The sequence below is a fragment of the Sphaerodactylus townsendi genome, linkage group LG03 (assembly GCF_021028975.2).
Source record: "Sphaerodactylus townsendi isolate TG3544 linkage group LG03, MPM_Stown_v2.3, whole genome shotgun sequence".
Classification (NCBI taxonomy): Eukaryota; Metazoa; Chordata; class Lepidosauria; order Squamata; family Sphaerodactylidae; genus Sphaerodactylus; species Sphaerodactylus townsendi.
The window spans coordinates 93,952,522-93,971,076 of NC_059427.1; the positions used below are offsets into that span (position 1 = coordinate 93,952,522).

An 18,555-nucleotide genomic window follows, 5' to 3' on the forward strand; every position below is an offset into this window, starting at 1 on the left:
TTCTATGTGGGACCCAGGACCTGGTGCAGGAAGTCAGTGTTGTTGAGCCGATAGGGAACAGCGACCACAATGCTGTCAGATTCAGTATCTCAGCATGCGAACAAGTGGCAACTACTAATGTAGTTACATTCGCCTTCAGAAAGGGAAATTTCTCAAAGATGAGGGGGATAGTGCGCAGGAAGCTGAAAGGGAAAATCAAGAGAGTCAAAACTGTCCAGGATGCTTGGAGGTTATTTAAAAACACAGTAATAAAAGCTCAGCTGGAATGTGTTCCACAGGTTAGAAAAGGCAGCACCCAGTCCAAAAGAAAGCCACCATGGTTAACAAGAGAGGTTGAGGAAATTATCAGAAAAAAGAAAATGTCTTTTAGAAAATGGAAGTCCAGTTTCCAGTTTGGCTGATGAAGAATATGAGAGGGAACACAAATGGTGGCAAAAGAGAAGCAAGTTAGCTGTAAGGGAGGCAAAAAAGGATTATGAGGAACGCATGGCTGCGAACATCAAGACCAGCAACAAACAGTTCTTCAAGTACATCAAAAGCAGGAAGCCAGCAAGGGAAGCGGTAGGCCCGTTAGATGACAAAGGAACAAAAGGTGTGCTAAAAGATGGCAGGGAGATTGCAGAGAAGCTGAATGAATTCTTTGCATCTGTCTTCACCCAAGAGGAGGTGAGAAACATTCCTGCACCTGAACCAAGCTTCTTAGGAGGCGAATCCAAGGAACTAGCAAAGATAGTGGTAGACAAGGAAGAAGTTCTGGCAGCCATTGATAAACTAAATGCTACCAAATCCCCTGGCCCAGATTGCATTCACCCAAGAGTTCTTAAAGAGCTCAAGCATGAAATTGCTGATCTTCTCACTTTAATATGCAACTTATCCCTGAAATCAGGCTCCATCCCTGAAGACTGGAAGATGGCCAATGTCACACCAATCTTTAAGAAAGGATCTAGGGGGGACCTATGGAATTACAGGCCAGTCAGTTTGACATCTGTTCCTGGTAAATTAGTAGAATCTATCATTAAAGATAAAATTATAAAACATGTAGAAAAGCAAGACCTGCTGAGAAAGAGTCAGCATGGCTTTTGCAGAGGCAAATCCTGTCTTACAAACTTACTAGAGTTCTTTGAGGGTGTAAACAGGCATGTGGACAGGGGTGAACCAGTGGACATTGTCTACTTGGATTTCCAAAAGGCTTTTGACAAAGTTCCTCACCAGAGACTGTTGAGAAAACTCAGCAATCAAGGAATAAGAGGGGAAGTCCTCCTATGGATTAAAAACTGGTTGAGAAACAGGAAACAAAGAGTGGGTGTAAATGGGAAGTTCTCACAATGGAGAGATGTCGAGTGGTGTCCCCGATCCGTTTTGGGACCAGTGCTCTTTAACCTATTCATAAATGACCCGGAAGTAGGGGTGGGTAGCGTGGTGGCCAAGTTTGCAGATGATACCAAATTATGTAGGGTGGTGAGAACCACAAAGGATTGCGAAGAGCTCCAAGCGGACCTTGATAAATTAGGTGAGTGGGCTCAGAAATGGCAAATGCAGTTCAATGTAGCAAAATGTAAAGTGATGCACATAGGGGCAAAAAATCCAAACTTCACATACACGCTACAGGGGTCAGTGCTATCAGTCACAGACCAGGAAAGGGATTTAGGCGCCTTAGTTGATAGTTCCATGGGAATGTCAACTCAATGCATGGCAGCTGTGAAAAAGGCAAACTCTATGCTGGGGATCATTAGAAAAGGAATTGATAATAAAACTGCAAAGATTGTCATGCCCTTTTATAAAGCAGTGGCGACCGCGACTTGGAGTAATTCCGTGTCCCAGTTTTGCGGCTCCATCTCAAAAAAAGGATACTTTCGGAGGAGATAGAAAAAAGTGCAGAGAAGGCAACAAGGGATGATTGAGGGACTGGAGCACCTTCCCTATGAGGAGAGGCTTTCGCAGCGCTTTGGGGACCTCCTTTTTTTTTGTAGTTTGGAGAGGAGCGCGGTTGAGGGGGATATGGATCCAAGCTCCGCTACAAAATTATGCATGGGGTAGAAAATGTTGACAGAGAGAAATTTTTCTCTCTTTCGCACAATACTAGAACCAGGGGGCATTCATTGAAAATGCTGGGGGGAAGAATTAGGACTAATAAAAGGAAACACTTCTTCACGCTAACGCAGTGATTGGTGTTTGGAACATGCTGCCAGCGAGGGAGGGTGGTGATGGCCACTCAACCTGGATAGCTTTAAAAGGGCTTGACAGATTTATGGAGGAGAAGTCGATTTATGGCTACCAATCTTGATCCTCTTTGATCTGAGATTGCAAATGCCTTAACAGACCAGGTGATCGGGAGCAACAGCCGCAGAAGGCCATTGCGTTCACATCCTACATGTGAGCTCCCAAAGGCACCTGGTGGGCCACTGCGAGTAGCAGAGAGCTGGACTAGATGGACTTTGGTCTGATCCAGCTGGCTTGTTCTTATGTTCTTGGTTCCTAGAGATATTAGGTTCAATAGGAAGAGCAACATCCTAGGATTTTTGTTTTGTTTTACCTACTGTTTTAATATGGGCTTCTGTTGTTATATTCTTTCAGTGTACCTTAAATTGGTCATAAGTTGCTTTGAAAGCCTTTGGGCTAGAAGACAGGATAGAATTTTTAATATAAAAACATGAACTTGTTCTCTGTGTTAAGGAGAGTAGACTGCCTACCTGAAACTCAAAGAAGCCAGTTTTCAGGGCCTCCTTAAACATCATCCTCTCATAGTTCTGTTCTGTCTTGACTATGCCAGCATTCATTTCACTGAGGAAGAAAAAAAATGGATAAATCAAGAGTTCAACAAGTTGAAGGAGTAATGCTACAGTGCAAGTGGAACTGAACTGTGCAAATATTTCATTGTCAATCTGATTTTTTTAGAGAGAGAGATATTTTCAAACTAGATGTTTATGGTTTACTTCACTTTACCTGGAAAAGACCCTGTCATTGAAAGTAGTAGCAGGCCCGCTTCTTAAGCTGTCCCAGTTTGCAAGCATTTCCTTCACCCATTCCACCCAAGTGTACAGTCTGAGGATTCCAGCGTCTGCCACGGCTTCCACAAAGTTTGCATCTTCAACAGTATCGCCTGCATCAGCCAATGTCAATCGCATACCTGGACAGGAAACAAGTTTATAGAGTAGTGCCACAGGAAGTCAACTGTTGTATTATTACACAGATAGCAAGACCTGACTCTCAACTACTGCTCCAGCATGAAACACAGGTTCCAAGCTGGATTAAAAAACAAACAGACTACAAGTGGAAACCCACAATACTCATGTACATAGAGGTAATCTACATCAAACAGTATGCTGAAATAATTGTAAGTGGGGATATGTCAGATATCAAAAGGATAACAAAAGGAACAAGACAAGAATGCCTTCTCTCACTATTACTTGTTATACTGACTTCAGAGATTCTTAACAGAAACATAAGATGTGATGATCAAATAAGGGTTTTGAAAGTTGGTAAGCAGCATTGTAAATTAAAACCCTTTGCAGATGATGTAGTTATGATACTGGAAGAACCAGTACAAAATGTGGAAAGATTGTCATGTAAAATAAAAGAATTTGGGGATCTGGCGGGGTTTAGGCTGAATACAAACAAAACTAAAATCCTGACTAAAAATAGGGATCACCTCAGATTATCTCAACTATCTGAATGTATGGTAAAAAAAATTAAATATTTGGGAGTGTGGTTGACAAACAAGAACTGTGTGTTATTCCAAAATATGTCAAAATGTGGAATGATGTGAAAAAAAGACTTGCTGAGATGGAGCAGGCTGAATTTATCTTTAGTGGGTAGAATTCTGGTGATAAAAATGAATTTATTACCAAGAATGTTAATTTTGTTCCAAATTATACCAATAATTAACTCTGTAACATGCTTTAGGCAATGGCAAAAGGATATAAGAAATTTCATTTTGCAGGATAAGAAACCAAGAATTAAATATAAAAATAGGCAAGATGCGAAGGAAAGAGGAAGTTTCTCGTTGCCAAATTTTAAACTATATTTTGAAGCTGTTGTGTTGATATGGACAAGGGAATGGGTGTTGCTGAAAAATATCAGAATTCTAGGGATAGTCTGTACAAACCAGGGGCAGCTCTGGAGTTTGCACAAAGAAAATTAAAAAATGTTTATGTACTGGGGAAAAATCCAAAGATCTCATGATACTATGTCACAAGGTTTTGGCTGCTATTTTCATCAGTTGCTTAGCAACCCTATAATCAATCAAAACCAGGTCCAGTTGGTGGGCAGTAGAGGCAATGGGGAAAGGGAAAAAATAGCAGGAATGGTGAGTGAGCCATCATCAGCTGAGCCAGGCAAGAGCAGGCAGTGGTTTTGCAGGCAGATGGTCAATGAGAAAGCGTGGCAGCAACCAGAAAAGCAGTAGGGAAGGAAGGAGCAAGTGGTGGTAGCAAGGGCAACAAAGGTGCCACCACCAGGTATCCCATGAGAAGGTGATCGCAAGCAGGAAAATCAAGAGGAAAAGGAGAGGATGATAAAAGGGAGAGAAGGTGCCATTGGGGGAGGGGGATAAGACTAAAAAAGCAGCGAGGAAAAGGGGGGTGGAGAGGGTAGATGGGGGTCAGAAAGAGCAAGACAAAAGGATGGGATCTTCTCCATGAATCCCTGTTCGTAACCATTATTTATTAAAATATTTATATCTCACTTTTTCCTGGGTCAAACTTACAGATTCAAATTTAAAATATTCAAAATAACTCTAATCTTGTTAAAATGCATCCATTAAAAGCCTTAATATTTACTTATTTATGCCACTGAGGGCAGAGCCATTTGTCCAACACTTTGGCAACATTTCAAATTTCAACCTCATTGCTTCTTACCATCAGCAGAAAACTTCGCAACAGCTTGGGAAAGGGTGAGAAAGTTGCCCGTAGATTTAGACATCTGTGGGAAAACACAACAAACACCATCACAAGTTGACTGAAGCACTGATAAGTTTTTCATCAACAAATGGAATATCCATGGGAACCAATCAATCAAATCTAACACCCTATTTTAACCTAGATACATTATTGTAACTTCACCAGCATTTAGTTCTGCTATACAGGTGAAGTAAACTCATTTGTACGACTCAACATCAATCATATGGCTTTATTCTATATCAGTGGTGGCGAACCTTTGGCACTCCAGATGTTATGGACTACAATTTCCATCAGCCCCTGCCAGCATGGCCACATCTGGAGTGTCAAAGGTTCGCCACCACTGTTCTATATGGTTCCCATTTCTAAGCATAAGAAAGGAACAAAGTTCTCATTATGCTGATGATTTAGGCTAAAATGAAAGAAGATCCCTCTGGATCTTATATACACTGCTAAATAATGCTGGGATCATGAGCTGAGATCAAGTACTCCATGACAGATAACAACAAAAGAGTGATTATAATACTTGGCATAAGAGTTCGAATTTCAGACTAGGATTGGGGAAACTGCGATGCAAATTCCCACTTGGCCCCAAAGCTCACTGGGTGAATTTTTATCTGTCATTCTCTTGGTTTCAACATCTTCCTCAAATTGCAGTTGTGTTAATAAAATGGTGAAGTAGAGAGCCATGTATGCAGTGCTGAAGTAACTGGAATGGTAAGGTAAAGCGCAGCAGATAAACTCTGTCCTTCAAAATATTACAAAGATATTTACTGGTCACAGAAAAAGAGACAATTAAGATTTTAATCAACGCTTGGCAAAAAAAAAAGATTTACATGTCAAGTTTGGTAATCAAAACATGTAAATACTTAGGTCCTACAAAATTGGGAAAGGTAGTAAAATGTAAAGCAAGTGGAAACCAGCCGTATCAATATTTTGGTTTGCCTCCAACAATTAAGAGGACTCATGGAAAAGAACTTTTTGTGCCTCCAGTTCTTGGTACTCCCCACTGACACCCACCCAGTCTCAATTTCATGCATGAGGGTCAACATAGCCAGAAGAACAGAACAGAGGATGAAGTAGGGGTTTATAATGAGAGGCAAACTCAGCAGAAGATGGTATCTCCCCTCCTGAAAACTGGAGTGCTCTTCAGAATTGGGTTGCTGTGCGACTGGATGGATGCCATTGCAAGATTTCTGAAGCAGGAATACGATGCACCCCTGTTAGTTCTGACCGTCACAAATCTCCAATACACACAAAGTAAAATGTACCTTCTCTGAATTCAGGAGAAGATGTCCATTTGCTCTCACAGCTACAGGCCATTTTTCTCTGCAGTGGACAACAGAAAATAGTTTTTTTAAAATAAATACTGTTAAATACTGATAGATCCACACGTCTAAAAAAACAATTCTTTAAATATAACGTGATTCAGCATACATGTTAAAACCAAAAACAAGTGACCCAAATCCATATCAACAAAACATTACTAGAATATGAGAGAATCAGATACTCCAAAGTAGAAAATTCAGGTATAGTTCATTTGATACTTTGACTCAAGGTCTGATTATCTATATGGCATAAACTCTTCTGCGTCATACTCAAAGCTGGAGAAGAGGGAAAGTGGCTTTTTCTAGAAATACACCTGAGAAAGCACATTTCAATCGCCTTGGCTTTAATTCAAACCAACCTTTGATCTGGCCACATAGCCACGTGGTTATAGAGAAAGTAGGACAAGTGATTTGGAACAAGGTCCTTGCCAGAGGCTCGCAGATCCAAAGGATACCAAAATTCAAACTCCTGCTTCAGTTTATCCAATGTTTCCTTTGGGATTTTTGTTGCAGGGAATGGAGCTGTCTTAAAGAAGATGTAGTCCCAAACTTCTTTAGACATCTGATTTGCCCTGTGTAGAACAGTAAGAGAAAAGTTATGAGAAAGATACAGTGAAAGTTACTTTTAAGGCTATATCATGCTAAACAGACATTTACACTTACATTAACTAAGCATTCGCTACTTGGTCTCTGTATTTCATATGACTGGGTCATTCATTTACACATGGTGTGGCAAATCCCCCAGGTTTCAAGCAGTTCCTTGGTTTCCCCCCCCCCCCCATCTTTCTTGCACTTCAAAATATAGCTACTTTCATCTTAAAAACTAATTTTGATAGTTTAAAAACAAGTTGAAAGCTAAAATCTAACAATGCCCCTCCCCCCAAACTTTAGGAATTCTGGAAACACTCCCAATAAATAACATATAGTTAGATAGATTGAAAGCAACTTAAAATACTGTGATAAAAATAATAAAACAGATATGAAGCTTACTCAGAAGCAAATCTAGGGGGATCAGAGGGGTCAGACGACCTAAGCACCACTCCAACCTGTCACGTGGGGAGCACACTGGGCTCTAAGACCTCCTCTCCCCCCAGGAGCAAGTACAGCAGCTCACTAGCATGACACACGCCTGCTTGCCAGTCACTCCCCCCGCCCGCCCACCCAGAAGCAAGCAGGGCCCAGCAGTGGGGACTGGGCAGCGGCAGCAAGATGCCCTTCTGCTCACCTGCCAGACCCTGCTTCCTCCTGTGGGGAGGGCTGGCTGGGTTGCAGTCGGGTGAGTGGGAGGATGCCTTACTGCTGCCACTGCTGCCCCATCCCTGTCGTTAGACCCTGCTTCCTTCTGGAGGGGAGAGCGAGTAACAGGGATGAGGAAGTGGCGACAAGGTGCCCTCCAGCTTGCCCAGCAGAAGCCCAGGAAGCCCTCCCCTCCAGAACAAAGCAGGGCCTGGCGGTGGGAATGGGACAGTGGCGTCAAGGAATCCCATTCGTCTGGCAGAGCCTGCTCCAGCCAGCCCTTCTCCCCAGGAGGAAGCAGGTTTGTCTTTTGGTTTTTTTGTTTGTTTTAGCAGGGAAGTGGGGGAGTTTGGCTGCTTTTTGGGGTGGGTGCAGGCCAGGATTTGGCCCCAGACACCATTTTGCCCCACTACTCCTCTGAGCTTCCTGGAAGATAGACAATGTTAAATGAGACTAGGACACACACTGATTATTCCTTGACTCTTCAAACTGGAAACAGCTGGTGGATATTGCCTTAGTATTAATTGCATGAATACATCATCCATATTATGCAAACTCAGGCCAACATGCTCATTTCCGCACCAAGTCACCTACAAGTCCCCCATGCTACTGGGAACCTAGTCTGCCACCCTAATGGCCCTAATACCAACCATGACGATTAGAATAGAGTCCTCAAAGAAGAAAATCCCCAGTGGCCATCTCAGCTTTGCACTAGTTTGCAGTGTTTAAATATTATTGCCATTAAAATGGCAATAATTTGGAAATGGTTTGAGGGAACAGTCAGTGTTCAGGTAGGAAACGGAGAATTCCCTGAATTCAGACAAGAAAGAAGTGATGAAAGGCTGATGCCATGGAGGAAGTGAATCCTCTTGCCCTGGATGGAGTTCGCTTCTGCAGAGAAAAAGAAGAGTTTTGGATTTACAAGCTCCTTTCCCTTCCTCTCGCCACAACAGACACCTTGTGAGGTCAGTTAAGGAGGTTAAGAGCTTGAGGGTTCTCTCAGATTCAGATTGGGTTTGAAAAAGCAGGCTGGCACAGTTGCCAGAACTGCTTTATATCCCCTGCTTCTGGTTCACCAACACTCTTTTTTCTTAGAGGCAGCCAATCCTGCCACACTGATCCACATTTTTGTAACCTCATGTTGGACTACTGTAATGCACTCCACATTGAGCTGCCCTAGAAGAAGACCCAGAAACTGCAGCTGGACCAGAATGAGGAAATCTGATTATTGCCAGGGGCTAGCTGAATGGGCACATATCTGAAAAAGCTACATTGGCTGCTGCTTTGCTTTTGAGTACAATTCAGGGTGCCACATAACTGAAGAACTATCTCCTCCCATAGGTTCCTGTGCATCAGCTACAGTCTTCAGGCTTTTACCTACTGGTTGTACTTAGGTACAACAAATCACAGCCTGACACCAACCACAGCCTGGGCCTTTTCCACTTCAGCCCCCACTATGTGGAATGGGCTCCCTGAAGAGGTGGGGAGAGTCCCCTAGTCGGGGTGAGGTTCGGGTGGTGCCACAAAGTTTGATTGTTTGCCAAGGCACTTGATAGACTGTGAAAAGCAGATGGCTTGGAGGACAGGTATTTGGATTATTTTTTAAATTTGGTTTAATTGGTAATGATTTCATTATTGTTTGTAAACTGCCTTCAGCCAAAGGAAAAGGATATAAAACTTTTAATAGCTAAAATAAATAAATAAACATACAATGGTAAATATTACTTTATAGAAAAATGAAGGTTCACATTAATTGAGTGATGATGCCTCCTGGTGGACAGAGAAGCGACTACTACCAACTGACTGGATCAGCGGACGGCTGCAATAAGGAAGAATTAAGATCCACATCCTAATTGAGTGATGGTTCATTCTGAAGTCTTTCTGGCCTGGCATTGTGAATGTAATCTTTCACATATTGTTAGTGCCATAGATTGACTGAATCTTAACTCGGGGGCATTAAGTGACTTCCTAAAGTAAAACAGAAGACTGAGGTTAAGCCCCCTAATGCAGAACAATAAATTCACGTAAAATTCTGAACTGGAAGCACTTTGGCAGCTACAGCCTGTAGTTCTGTCCCTGATGAACAGATCAAAGAGAAAAGTGGCCAAAATGCATTCATTCCCATCTTTCAGGACAGACACGGCCACTAGCCAGCTCAACAGCAAGTGCAGACACCTCAGGCATACCATGGCTACTTCTAAAAGAAAGTTTACCACATGACAACCTGAGCCACTTCTCCACTGTAATTTTCCTTCTCAAACATCCTTTCTGAAAGGTCCTTAAGTGGTTTTACCATCTTACAGAGATCTCCAACTGTGTATTGCAACTGATCAGTACAAGTCACCATAATTTAAATAGGGCACTTGATGAAATCACACAAACTAGTTCATTAGAAAGACATTTTGAAGCAAGGCTCTGTAGATCTGTCTTTATTTTGCAGGAGACAACACTACTGGAAGCCTGAAGGTGGAGTTCCATTAACATGAAATGGTGCCTTGAAATTATATTTTCATTTTAAGGTTCTGCAGCAATAGCCTTCCAGTCAGTGAAAACACAACAAAGATTACTGTATGTAAAATGAGAGGTGCTCAATTGACAGGATTGTTGGCCTTGTATTGGATTACATGTAGAGAGACAGCAAGAAAATGCTAGCCAACTGCTAGCCCTCTCATTTTCCTTGTTGTCTGAGAAACCAAAAATGACATGAAACCATATCTGTCAATTTACTTGACCACTATTTCCCCTTGCTAGGATTTACAGATGCCCTGCAAAGAGACCCATAGGTAACTTTGATTAATGAAAGCATCCAGTGTTTTCCCAAGTGTGATGCAAATGCAAATTTTTGTATCAGTATCCAGAGGGTTATCTTTGCTTTCAATTTTATATGAAGTACCAAGCTGACTATCTCCAAGAGGGGAAAAACCTACATCATCACAGTATTCTTTCCTACCCACTCATTGTCCCTTACCTAATCTTCAATATGGATTCTCCTTGCCCACGGAGATTGCCTCCTAGCAGCAGGTGAGCAACCGTATAGAAAGCCATATAGATAGTAGAATCAGACAGAGACTCTATCAGCCACTGCTCATCCCACGGCAAGCGAGTTCCTGCAGGATGACAAAGTATGTTTATTCCAAAGCGCAAAAATGCATCCTAATTTTCAGGCCTTCCAGAGGATAAAAAGGCAAATTACTGGGTCTGCAAAATCAACTCTTTAGTTGGCACAACTCAGCAGGTATTAAGATAGTAATTGACCACCTTTGTATGAACCATCATCTTTGAAAGAGCAAAAAAAGGTCTGAATACTTGAGTTGGTAACCTAAAATGAAGGCAAATTCTTCATTATTAAAGCATACTGATGAACTCTGCCCTGAGTCAGTTCTGAATTAATATGCCCATTACAATACTAGGAACAATCAGAAGATGCTTTTTCATGAAAAACTGAACTGTGCCCTAATGTCAACTCAGAGGTAACATTAAATCCTTTTCTGCATATATCATCCCACTATGTGCCAAAATGTATTCTGCAAGAATCCAACAAAAAATGAAGAGCCATGTAATGAAGTTAAGATGGAAAACTTTTTCTCTCCATACCTAATCCGTATGTTCTTGAACAGGCATGTTCCTTTAACCAGTCTAAAGAAGCTTCAAAATTTCTTCGTGTTTCTTCACAAAACCTGGGAAGGGCAGAACATACATACTTGGTTTTGCTCCTAATTTGATATTGCCCACATCTTCCCTGCTCCTAACAAGGCAACAAGTATGGTTCAGTGATTGAGCTATTAGACTACAGAGACCTGGATTCAAATCCCTGATCTGCAATGAAGCTCACTGAATGATCTCGAAACTGTCAATCTCTTAACCAAATCTATTGTTCCAGGTTGTAATGAAGACAAAATAGAGGAAGGGAAAATCACAGACGCACCTTGGAGAAATGGTGATATTTTAAAAAAATCAATAAACTTACGTCTCAACTCCCTTCAAACATTCAAAAGCCTGCTGTTTCCAGCTTTCTTCACCGTAGTCCAAGTACCTAAAATCAGATAAAAAATAGAATGTGTCAAAAATCAGACATCAAAAATAGTCTTAGGGCTGATTAAGCTATGCTTAACTTTTGACTTACCATTGGTCACAGAGAGCCACCACACACTCATCTGCAGATCTAGATATAACTTGCTTCTCGGGCTCCATGTAAATACTTGCTTCACCCTGAAGAAAAGGGAAACAATAGGAATGACATAGTCATGATAACAAGGGAATTTTAGGGACTGAGGTAATACATTTAATTACACCCAAATCCTGAATTCTGTTTTATTTAACCCTCTAATCTTCACAATTGATATTCTGGCTGACTGTATCAGGCAGGACTGGGGTTACAGATCTCCAACACATGCAGTGTGGCTTTCAACGAATGCCTAAATTTGCCCATGAGTAGGCAGACCATTACATGCATTTAAAAGGTCTACGACAAAGCTCAATTTTGTATGTCATGGGGATTGACCAAAATAAAGGATTAAGATAGATATGAAACACCACAGTGAAGAAATTCCACAGTAAAGAAAAACTTAAAAGATCCACAATGCCAAGTACTTGAAAGAGAAGTTGACACTCAATACCTTAACTGCCCTCTTGTGAAAAAGACATGCAAGTGCTATAGATAAACCATCATATTCTATGAATTCAGAACTCAGGAGTAAAGAAGCTCCAAGTATTCTAGATACAAGATTTAAGGGAGAGCGACATTACTGCAATCTGTCAACTTCAGAACTATCGGGCAACCTTCTTTCCAGTATGCCTAAAAAAACCCATCAGAATCACACAAGTTTGTCTTTGGTGAGCAAACATTAAATGGACTGGTTCACAAAAGAAAGCAGACAACTCTGCAGGATTTCAAGAACCATCCTCTCTGTTTGATAGATAGCACAATAATTTCTCTTTTACACCAAAATCAAAATATTTAACCTAGTGCAGTTCATGTTCTGGGGCCAGAATGCTAGAAACAAGGCAGTACAGTTGTGTTGTGAAATTGACCATGTAATCTCAAAAAGTAGTACAAACTGCTACCCACATTGTCTATCATCATCTTCTGAATGGGTTTCTTGACATCCTGGACTTTCTGGCCTTTGAATCCGTTCACCAACATTACCTGAAAAGAGAAATCACTACAGATTTGTTTCAGAATTTTAGTATATATGACTGTGTTCCTTCCTTTTCCTGAAGAAAAATGCCTGAAAGTCCACTTCTACAAACCTGACTAACCCGGTTCTCCATCTTCTGAGTGTACTCAGTTCCTTTTCACCTGTTTATTTCCAGCATTGCTCTATTTGTTCATTAATTGGGGGGGGGGGGGGGGGGAATCTTCGAAGCATCAAGCATACAAGGAGTATAGAATGCAGTGTGATACCATGAAGCATTGAAGCATCAACTCAATGCTGAACTAAAAAAAAAAGGGGGGGGTCACATAGTGGCAGCTGGTAATCATTTCAAGGGGGTGAGTGCAAACGAAAGGGAGGGAATTAAAATGGTTTTTAAAACATTTTAGGTGATTCGTGTGGATAGGGCCTTTGACAAAAAATTATAGACAAATATTATTATTGAATAATGACCATAAGCTATCTACTACAATTTTAGACTGTGCTACAGTTTGTTATTCATGAAGACCAATATGGCTTTTTACCTAAAGGGCAATTGAGGGACAATGTTAGAACTGTACTAGATGTGTTGGAATATTTGGAAAAACATAATGAAAAGCAAGTTGCCTTGGTATTCTTGGATGCAGAGAAAGCATTTGACGATTTGAACTGGTCTTTTTCAGATAAGGTCTTAGAAAATAGGGATTTGGAGAGAATTTTATGAAATGGGTGTAATCAATCTATACATCACAAACAGCAGAAACAACTGTTAATGGAAACTTAATAAAACCTTATGAGATACAGAGGGAAAAAACAAGATAAGGATGCCCACTCTGTTCTCTCTTGTTTATGGAAGTATTAAATAGAGAGATGAGATGTGATGAGAGGATTGAGGATACAAAAATCAAAAAGAGGTCTACAAATTCCAAAGCAAAACTATACACAAAAAATCTTATATAAGAATAAGACTATAGTTATAAAGCTGAGTGTAGTTATAAAGCCTATTACTTATAGCCCTACATAAGACTCAATAACAAGTGCAGGATGTAAATATTTTAAATAAATGATAGCCACTAATGTTCTACTGCTCACACTTCTTTGGACCCAACCCAAAATAAGCATCAGTGGATGTATTAGAAGGCAGCGCCTTATGTGAATTATAGATAAAGGCATCCTAAATTGTAAAACAGAGAGAAGAGGAAAATAAAGAGAAACAAGGTGTACTGTGCCAGAGCTGCTCACTGGACAAGGATAGTATGTAGCAGAACAATCCCAGATATGCTGAAGTGTGTCATGGGCAAAATAGAAGGAAGCAAACACACAGGCCTCTTCTGCACATGCAGAATAATACACTTCCAATCCACTTTCAATTCACTTTACAGCTGGATTTTATTGTGCAGAATAGCAAAATCCACTTGAAAACAATTATGAAAGTGGATTGAATGTGCATTATTCTGCATGTGCGGAAGGGGTCATACATCACAGGCAAGTCACAACCAATCCAATTACAGAGCAATTCTTTCTCAGACCCTTGACACAGAAGCAAAACTGACCATATGCAATTCCCTAAAAGCTAGGTCTTTCTTTGCTTATGGTAAAAACAAAAACAATCACACTCAGTTCTCCCTTAAGATGCTTTAGAAGATACAGATTTTTTCCTTACTCCATCATAAAATCCTTTCAGGTATAGTATGTCCTTGGCTTCTGTCAGCTTCTCTCTGTCATTTTGACTCTGGATTTTGAGCTCATCGCAGACAAGTGGAGCAGAAAGGTTGCTGTAGCCAGGGATCTCTATGATGGGCACCTGATAATATAAAAAGGCACAGTGAAGAACTATTATCAATTGTACAAGCAAATCAAGAATACTGTTGGGAATTCAAACCTATAAGTTTCCAAATATATCAACAGTATTTGTCTTGCTCATAGCCTAATGCTGTGGTCTCCAACATGGTCCCTGTTACACCATATCACCTGCCAACACCTTTTCTGGTACCTGCCAAGTGCTTTTAGAAAGACAATGGAGTCTGGTAAAGCTTCTGCCCACCAATGCTTTTGATTAGCTGTGTCATTTTTTTAATGTTCCGTTGACAGCAGCTGCTACCCTAGCACATAAGTCTGCTCTGTGTTACTGAAGTTAAGCTGTGGGAGCCATTTTGTGGCCGGCTCTGTCTCATGTGGTGGCCATTTTGTTGCTGTCATCCACCATGACATATCAGAATTCCAAATGCACCTGCAGGCTGAAGAAGTTTGGGGACCCCTGGCCTAATGGGTTGGAACATGAGCCATGGAAGGAGAAGAGATGAAACAAAAACAGTTAAGTTCATCCAAATAAAACAATCTTAGAACTACACATCACACAGGTAGAATATGAGTATTCTACCTGTATTTAATGAGTATTAAAAGTCTTGAAGGTTTGTCTGCTTTGCTTCTTAACAATGTTTTTCTTCAATATTTATTGCTTGAAATTATTGGGACTCTTAATGTTCTATGAAAGAATCGTAAAACATGTCCCAAAAATTATCCAGTGGATGCCTGGCTTTAAATCCTGCATCAGAGCACTATTGTCTGGTCTAAATCTACAGTGTGCAAAGAATACCAACAAAGTACATAAAAGCAAAGCTCTCAATCAGACAGGCAGATCTGAGTTTCAAATGGAGTCTCACAAGGGTATATTATTCATTAAAAAATTCATGGCTCTGATTAGCTTCATAGCCCTCTTAATGGACCAGTACCAATCATGAGCAACAGCAATTTTTGGATCTCACTTGGCTATGGTAGGGATATACAGAGTTAGAACTGCCACTTGCTTAATGGGCATGGGGGGAACAGACCAGTACTTCACTGGGGCAAGAGATTTTACAAAAGCACCTTCCCTTGCCAAACGGTTTGCATACAGAAAACAGGCAGCAACAGGCAACAACTATTATCACATATTTCTAGTGTTCAAGTGTTTTTATTTATTCATTTGGGCATTGATAACAAAGATGACCTGTGTGATAGAGGTCCTCGTTTTTTCCGTTCCTCCTCTTTCGTTTGTCCCTTCCTACTCAGAACAAGCATCCTTACCCTGCAAAGAGGCTGTAGTTGCTATGGCAACTCAAACTGGCACCTGAAGCTTCAAGAGATGACCTTGCAAAATTACAATTGCCATTTTGTGTTGCTCTAGCAAACTGGCAGATGCCGAAATGTACATCTCCCTGTTGTACTGCAGGGCCACCTGATACCTGGGTGAAGGCATGGTGCTGTACAGTAAAGCCCTGCAGTTCAGTCAGAGCCACAGCTAGGTTGCTACAGTCCTATCATATAGATTTTGCTGTCCGCGTACTGGCCAGCCTTTTAAGTTTACATACAGAGAGAGATACTTCTATGCTATGATTCCAGTTAGGCTGCAGTTCTTTACTACTTGCACAGTCTACTTTGAATTTGTCAATTTACATTTAATTTCATGAAATAAGCAAGTTTCTATAAACATTTTATAAAAACCTTCTTTTTAAAACAAAAATCACATTTACAAAAATGAAAAATATTCTACTGAGATAGTACCAAAAATGTTCTATTGCTGTCGAACTGCGAGAAAAAGGAGCTCTGCTAACGAACAACTTCCCCAAAATTGCCTTTTGATGGATACAACAATCAGCTTTACACTAGTAATACCTAGGTAGGTTACATACAGTGCACAACACCAGATGTGCTGTGTGCTGTGTTCCAGATGTGCCGTGTTCCATGATGAACTGTCAGAACCAAACAGTAAGTTAGCTTGTTTGGGGCAGGCATGGGGAGGGGGGAGCCCATTCCTTTAGAAAAGACTTGCATTTCATGTTTTTGGGAAACAAGAGAGAAGAGATGCTTTCATGAGAAAACCCAAGTAAGGTGGGAAGACTTGATCCTGCCCACTGCCCCTCGCCCTTTCCTCTCAGGTCATTTTTCTCCCAACCAGGCTCATTTTCCAGTCTCGGAGGGCAGCGGGGCAAAGCTGGGGGTCAAGTGCTATTTTCTCCTCTGAAAACATATATATGCACACACTTCATCACTAACAAATAACTTTATTGAGAAAACATGAGATTAGTGCTTAACGTTCACACTTTGCCCTGAATGTAATTAAGAAAACCAACAGACAGTTTCAGTGATAATACTGAGAAACCCCACCCCCCCAACAAAAAAACACATTAAAAACTGGTTATTGCAAGAATTCAAACAACTTTGTTTGGAATAACTTCAAGAATCTCAGCTTTCTACTCTCACACTGTTTTAAAAAGCCGCTGATTCTCAAGGCTAACATGGAGAAAATGAACCCATACGGAGACCCTCTAGTCTCAGAAATCAGAAGGGTTGTGGTGAGGGGAACTGGCTCAGAGAAAAGCCTCCGCTTGTCCTTCAGATGGTCCCTGGTTCAATCCCCCACATCTCCAGCTAAAAGGATCACACAATAGGTGTTGTGCAAGACCTCTGCTTGAGACCTTGGAAACCCACTGCTAGTCTGAGTAGACAATAATGATCTTGATGGACCAATGGCCTCATTGAGTATAAGGCAGAGTCATACGTGTTCAACACTTTACATGGCCTCAATGCTTGGAGCCTGTTTTGAATGCAAATGCTTCATAGGAAAAATAATAAAGCACGAAGGGCCCTCATATCATCATCCCAGAACCACAGTCTACTCCTAACATCTGGAAATAAGAAAGTGATGGATTTCCAAGAGCTCAGACAACTCTTCTTCTTAGGAACGCATGCATAGATCTTTCACCAATCAAGGAATGCAATTTCATCTCCTCAGAGCCCTACCAACCAACAGGCACTAACTGCCTCTGATTCCTCACAAATGTCTCTTGCTTACCACTGCCCAACTCTCTCACAACTGAACCAATCTTTGGCAATGATCATGCCTAGAGGCCTATATATAAAATATAAAGGTTGTGACTAGAGAGAGGCCTGTATATAGAACATAAGAGTTGTGATTATAGGTCTAAATATAGAACATAAGAGTTGTGACAAAATTTGAAGGCATTTAAGAGATCATACACAATCATTCTATGTTGTACTCACTGGTTCAAATGGCAGGACCATTTCATCTTTAATGCCATACTTTGCTCGAAACGGCTGTGGAGAATTAGAAATGAAACATGAAAAAAAACTTTCCTTACCCAAACTTAGAAGAGATTTTCCCAATACCATTTCCTTCAAATACACTGCACCAGGTAAATGCACTGTATCAGCATTTGACATGGGTAAATCAGGCAAGATATAAGATGTGAGAAGGCCAATACTATCAAATGATGGACCAACTAAATGAAATTTGGTTTTCTACCCATCTGGCTGGTACTTTTTAATCCTGTCCTTCTTTCAAGGTATAGAGCTCTCCCTTCCTCCATTTTATACTAACGACCCTGTGAAGTAGATCACATTAAGAGAAAGAAAATTGCCAAGGATAACCCAAGCACTTCATGGCATAATGGGAACTTCAATATAGGTCTTTCTTTCTGATACACTAACTACCACAGAACAGGGTAATGGAGTGGGAAATGGCAAGGATTCATCTCATAGTACTGCTACAACATTGGACAGGGCCAACAGTTTAGGTCCTTATCACCTAGTCATTATCCTCAGTCTCGACTGATTGTCCAACAGAAAAGCAACTCCTGTATCGCTGCCGTAATGCCTAAAATTTACCTATCCATGTGGATCTTGTGGACACTAGCCTCACTGCTTCACTTCCCAAGATATGAAACCTAATGGACAAACTTAATAACTAAAGTAATTGATTCAAATGACAAGAAAGGAGATTCCACCTAAACATTAGGAAGAACTTCCTGACAACAAAGGTTGTTCAACAGTGGAATACCCTGCCTCGGAGGATGGTAAAGGCTCCTTCTCTGAAGGTTTTTAAACAGAGGCTGGATGGCCATCTGTCAGGAGTGTGTTGACTGTGTATTCCTGTATGGCAGGTGGTTGGACTAGATGACCCTT

General features: G+C 40.9%; 1 protein-coding gene across 2 annotated transcripts in view; it reads right to left on the bottom strand.

The window, feature by feature from the left end:
• Positions 1-18,555, bottom strand: part of LARS1 (leucyl-tRNA synthetase 1) — a 70,469-nt gene that overhangs the window by 24,211 nt on the left and 27,703 nt on the right. For both annotated transcript variants that reach the window (XM_048489873.1, XM_048489872.1), the window contains exons 13-24: positions 17,635-17,688; positions 14,255-14,395; positions 12,528-12,605; positions 11,583-11,668; positions 11,427-11,492; positions 11,054-11,136; positions 10,428-10,566; positions 6,583-6,795; positions 6,167-6,224; positions 4,857-4,920; positions 2,944-3,127; positions 2,691-2,781 (exon numbers count right to left, since the gene is read on the bottom strand). In XM_048489873.1, coding sequence (XP_048345830.1) covers positions 2,691-2,781; positions 2,944-3,127; positions 4,857-4,920; positions 6,167-6,224; positions 6,583-6,795; positions 10,428-10,566; positions 11,054-11,136; positions 11,427-11,492; positions 11,583-11,668; positions 12,528-12,605; positions 14,255-14,395; positions 17,635-17,688 — 1,257 coding nt within the window. The remainder of the gene's footprint in view (positions 1-2,690; positions 2,782-2,943; positions 3,128-4,856; positions 4,921-6,166; positions 6,225-6,582; positions 6,796-10,427; positions 10,567-11,053; positions 11,137-11,426; positions 11,493-11,582; positions 11,669-12,527; positions 12,606-14,254; positions 14,396-17,634; positions 17,689-18,555) is intronic.